Source organism: Lissotriton vulgaris, chromosome 4_1, assembly GCF_964263255.1.
Source record: "Lissotriton vulgaris chromosome 4_1, aLisVul1.2, whole genome shotgun sequence".
Lineage (NCBI taxonomy): Eukaryota > Metazoa > Chordata > Amphibia > Caudata > Salamandridae > Lissotriton > Lissotriton vulgaris.
The window spans coordinates 1,988,284,417-1,988,289,656 of record NC_141691.1 but is presented as its reverse complement, the minus strand read 5'-3'; the positions used below and the strand labels follow the sequence as shown (position 1 = coordinate 1,988,289,656).

At 44.4% G+C, this 5,240-nt stretch overlaps 1 protein-coding gene across 1 annotated transcript; it reads left to right on the top strand.

The window, feature by feature from the left end:
• Window positions 1-883: 883 nt before the first annotated feature.
• On the top strand, window positions 884-4,865 carry TIGD5 (tigger transposable element derived 5). The gene has a single exon (XM_086966304.1). The coding sequence runs from the start codon at window positions 2,817-2,819 to the stop codon at window positions 4,503-4,505; it is 1,689 nt and encodes a 562-aa protein (XP_086822430.1). The 5' UTR covers window positions 884-2,816; the 3' UTR covers window positions 4,506-4,865.
• The last annotated feature ends 375 nt before the right edge of the window (window positions 4,866-5,240 follow it).

The following is a 5,240-nucleotide window of genomic DNA, read 5'->3' as shown; positions in this document are numbered from 1 at the left end:
ACTGCGCACCATTGTACAATTAATGTGCGCTCCGCATGTAGCGCCCACTGAAAGGGAGGATCTTGAAGGCGCTTGAATAATAGGCGTGCGTCTTTCATCGCAGTACTCCTATTATTAGTCAATGGGAAAAATACATTCCCCGGATAGTTGTTTTCAAACTGTCTCACTTTTCATTTTTAACATGTTGGCATGCCTGTAGGCGCAACATTTCGAATTTTTAAATATTTTTAGTTGCCAATTTTATAAAGCAAGTGTGAAAAAAAATGTATGTTGGAGAGCTACGAAGACATTTTTACACTCGGGGACGCGGCATTAAAAAGTTTGAAGACCACTGCAGCTATACCATCCTGTCTTCTTTCAGTTTACCCAGTCATTTCTTGATATACTACGACAAAAATTCCAATCTAAGATGGCCACCGCATTGCCTTGGGAGACATAGACGTAGTAGTTTAAATACAGATTAATGATGTATCGGGTTCCACCAGCTTCTTTACTCTACATGCTGTTGCGGCGGCCATCTTAAAACGACATGTTATTTAGTTAGTTTAATAACGTAACTTTTCTAGGACATGAAAATATGCAAGACTGTTGAATAATGATGGATATATATGACTACTTGTAATTTAACAATACCGTTTCAACCATCAGAAGCAAGGATTGATTAAATGCGTAGGTTCTTCCAGATTGTTTACTTAGTCGTGCTTTATTTTTATTATTCAAATGCACAGTTTACCATGTCCATCTGAGAACACTTTCTAACAGTCCAATTCTGCCACAGTTGCCTCGTATTAGAGTGAATTCTAGGTTTTATTCTCAGTCTGTTGTAGTCCTATTTCCACATCCTGTGAACGCAACTCCCCCTCCGGCCCCTACAGGCGGCGCCTGCGCTCTTCGCCCAAATCCGCCCTATGGGAGTCGGTGGGAGAGAAGAACAAAAGGGGAGAGGGAAAACAATTGTCTCAGCCGTGAACCCGGCGGCCCCGGGCCCGCCGCTCCCCGTGTATACCGCGCCCTGGTCCCGGGCTCGGTCTCGGCGGGTAGGGGCCAGGCTTGGAGTGCCAATGTCTGTCGGCTTACGGTGGAGCCTGTCACAAGGCCCTGCCTGCATCTTGGGGCTGACTGGGACTGCTGTGCATACCTCTACAGAGCAGGGACCCTGCAATTGTGGCATAGCGCCTGGATCTCACCAGAAACTGGCCTGTCTGAAGGGTGGAAACTACCTCCCAAGCCCTGCCCCGGGGGTAGCTGTCTCCAAGTCTGAAAAGTGAACTACTGGCCTCTCCACAAGTCAAGAATACTGCACCCCACGATTTTTGTACCGGGAGGGAACAACTCTTCCAGTCTGTGAACACTGACCTAATGTGGGAATACTACATATCAGAGACGCCAGATTCTACACATGGGGTTATGTACTGCACGCACCACCACATCAAGAGCTGGCCGAGAACACCGCACCGGCACTATCCATGAGACTGGTTCTACGCCCACCTCCCGAACTTAAACACAAGGTGTCTAAAGTGCTTCCAGGGATTCAAATCCGTTCCCATAATCAGGGACGCTGCACCAAATAAATGCCCTACATCAGGGACATGTCCTTCAGAACGTCAACAGTGGGCGTGAATTGAGCACACTGCATGTCAAGTGATACAAGTGCTAACACCGAACTAACAAAAAAGAAGCTGTCGGCATCAAGAACGAACTCATTGCTTTAACACTGGAAACACAACATAAGTACCAGACCCATCACCCAATGGTTTTTTTTACCCTGAATTACAATTACTTTATTTTGCTGAGAACAGCCATTTGTATTACTTTGGCAATATTTCCAACAAGAACATACATACACTCCATGACATTTTAGAGCCGTGCGCATGTTCCAGAGCCTGGAGGCTGGCACCAATGCTTGCTACATTTCAGTTCATTACTTTTCCATCGGGAGACATGGTCAATATTGGCACTCATATCATGGCGTGAATTTGGAGGCTGCTTTCTGCTCATTGAAATTACATTCGCCTTTTCGTGCCTCTCCTGTGGTACGACTGGTATCCAGCCCTACCTTCGGTGAAGAAAACTTTGGGGAGAGAGGTGGGTAATGCCACCATGAGAATGCGATATCCAATATCTCCCCTCTGAATACAGCCCCTTTAGCACTACTGGCATGTTACAATGCCCAAATTGTGTCCCAAAGCGTGGGTGCCTTGCTTACACACAACATCTGGACTGCTTTGCTTTCTTTTGGGTATGAATACCTAGTGCTGCACTTTAAAAAATGTGAACCCTTATCCAGTACTTTAAGAACATGGTCTTTCCATCATCACATGTACGCTCCTGCAGAGATAAATATCCCACGATTGTGTTCACACCTGGGTTATAGTTTTCATTACAAGCACATCCGCTTCGAAGGTTAATGCATCAGCAAGTGGCTTCTCCAGGCTTAGTTTTTGTGCATGCTTTCCAGAGCAAATTGTGACTGCCGCTAACAGCATTACCTGCAATAGTCAAAAGAAGTTTGGCCAATTATTGAATAAGTGTGGATGTTTTGTTTCAGAAAATATTTTGAATATCAGTGGATTTCAAACTTTTTTTAAATACGGCGTCTTTAACTTGAAACAAAAGCAAAACTAATGGATTACTGGAATTATCTGTAAAACAAAATATGTATTCATTCAATACTAGAAATTTAACTATTTAATTGTGGGTGATCCTTGATCAACCAGTGATTATCTCCATGCAGTTCTTGTAAGCTAATCTAAATTAATCAACATCTCTGTGTGGAAATTTTCATAACATTTTCATACTGTTTAGATTTACTTACTATGGCATGCGAGGGTGGGCAGGTACTTGAGCCCTCGCTTAATGATTCAGATTGCACCCCCACAATGGTGAAAATGGCCTTTCGCAAAGCATACTCAATCAAGGACAAGTTACAGGCCATTGAGCGGGTGAAGAATGGGGAGAGGCAGGCCAGTGTGTCTCGCGATTTTGGGGTGCCAGGGGGCACATTGAGGGGCTGGCTGAAAGATGAACAGAAGCTGCGGTGGTTTCTTGACCAACTTGGTGGTGACGTGGGCACGCATCGTAAGAAGATGAGACTGGCCAACGAAGAGGAGATTGATAGGGCAGTGTACACATGGTTCATTGCTCTTCGCCAACAAGGAATTCCATTATCCGGTCCAATCATACAAGCGCAGGCTGAAGCCTTTGCTAGGCAAATTTATGGTGAAGACTGTACTTTCAAAGCCAGTCATGGCTGGTTTTGGCGTTGGCAAAAAAGGCATGGTATATCAAGTCAGCGTATCTATGGTGAGGCTGAAGTCAAACCAGCTGAAATTGAACCAGTCGTGGTTTATCCAGAACAACCCAAAATTCCGATGAGTGATGGGGGATATGGCGATGAACAGATCTATAATGCCAATATTACAGGACTTTATTGGAAACTGCTGCCTGACCAGACGCAAGAGATGAAGCAAGTCAAACAAGTGGGAGGATTTAAGAAGGTGAAAGATAGGGTCACTATCTTGCTGGCTGCTAACCTCACAGGAAGCCACAAGCTCAAGCCGTTGGTGGTAGGAAAGCTGCAGGATCCTCCCAGTCTTCGACATCATAACCAAGACAAGTTCCCTGCTGTTTACAGATATAGCAAGAATGCCTGGCTGACCCCTGAACTCTTACGGGAGTGGTTCTTTGACGAATTTGTCCCAGGAGTTAAACGTTATCTAAGAAGGTGCTGCCTTGCACAGAAAGCTGTTCTACTTGTCAACCAAGTTCCACCACAACCAACTGATGAAGATCTGCAGACTCCAGATGGCAACATCCGTGTTTTGTTCCTCTCCAAAAACACTAGAAACAGAATCCCTTCCATGGATCAAGGAGTGATCTCTTCTTTCAAGCAACTTTACAAGCGAGAGCTCCTGAAATTGGTTGTCTCTTGTGACAGCAGTCCCTGTGACTTTGTCAAGTCCTTCATGTTGAAGGATATGATTTACCTTGCAGGGCAGTCATGGAATATGATTCAGGCTGGAAGTATTGAGAAGTGTTGGCTCTTTGGATTGAGGGCAGCATTTGAATCCAGTCCAACTGCAGAGACGGATGGAGAGGAGTACGGCAAAGTGTTTTCAGATCTGGCCAATCTTGCTGCCCTGGCATATAAGCGACTGACACTTGAGGATGTGGCTGAATGGGTGCATTTGGATGATGTAATCCCAGTGGTCGAAGACCCTGCGGAGGACAGGATGGACGAGTCAGTGATAAGTGTTGTCATTGCTGGTGAAACACCAGGCGAGGATGAAAGCAGTGACATCGAAGCAGAAGGTGCTTTGGTGCCTTCAGCAAGTGAAGCAATAAAAGGACTAGAAACAGCTCTGCGCTGGCTAGAAACGCAGGACCCACGGGAAGTTGGGCCATTAAAACTTGTACAACTCCGTTCCCTTATAACTACTGCCCAGCGACTTAAGCTGGCGGCCCAGCCAGCACCCAGAGCATCAGATTTCAGTAGCAGTTCCTAAGAATGTCGTTGACTTCAGTTGATGCAGAGATAGTGCAGCTTTGTAGAGCTGGTTTATTGTTGAGGAGATATACCCCACTTATCAGTATACCTTTTTCTGCCAATTAAACAACTTTTCTTCACTGTTATTGTCTCCGCACATTTTAGACTGTACTCCACAAGTATGATCCAACATTATGTGTTGATGAATCTTGTTACATAGTTTATTGTATGTTGACATGCAGCAACTAAATGCTAAGCTATCATAACCTTATTTAGTGTTAACGAGTAGCGGGATGCATTTTCTTTTGTTCTAGGCGAACAGTTAGGTTAGTTTTCACAGAAAGGCTCACAGAGAATAAACAATTACTTACAGACGAAATGGAGCAAAAGTCTGCATTGGTCATCTAATGAAACTTAGTTTTTAGTTTTAAGGACGATTAATTTGCAGTTACAATGTTAATGGTATCAAATTGTCTGCATCCAAAAAAAACTTGTATTTTGAATGTACATGTATGTAAAGGAATGTGTGTAGTGTGAACCTTGCTTGAATGCAATAGAGCACTGAACAAGGGAGAGCTCTTAGGTAGGATTCACAGTTGTTTACAGTGAGGGTGGTAACTGGTGCGCTTCAATTTTGTGTTCTTTGTAATATATGCAAAGGTATTTTCGTAGTTCAATGCAGCACTGATGCCACTTGAGTGAGGTGCATTTGGATGGTGTGTGCTTGTGTGAATGCTCTTCCTGGACTCCGTGG

Bases quoted from the DNA above. Each gene is read 5' to 3' on its own strand.
- TIGD5 (XM_086966304.1), top strand. From the start codon at position 2,817: ATGGCATGCGAGGGTGGGCAGGTACTTGAGCCCTCGCTTAATGATTCA.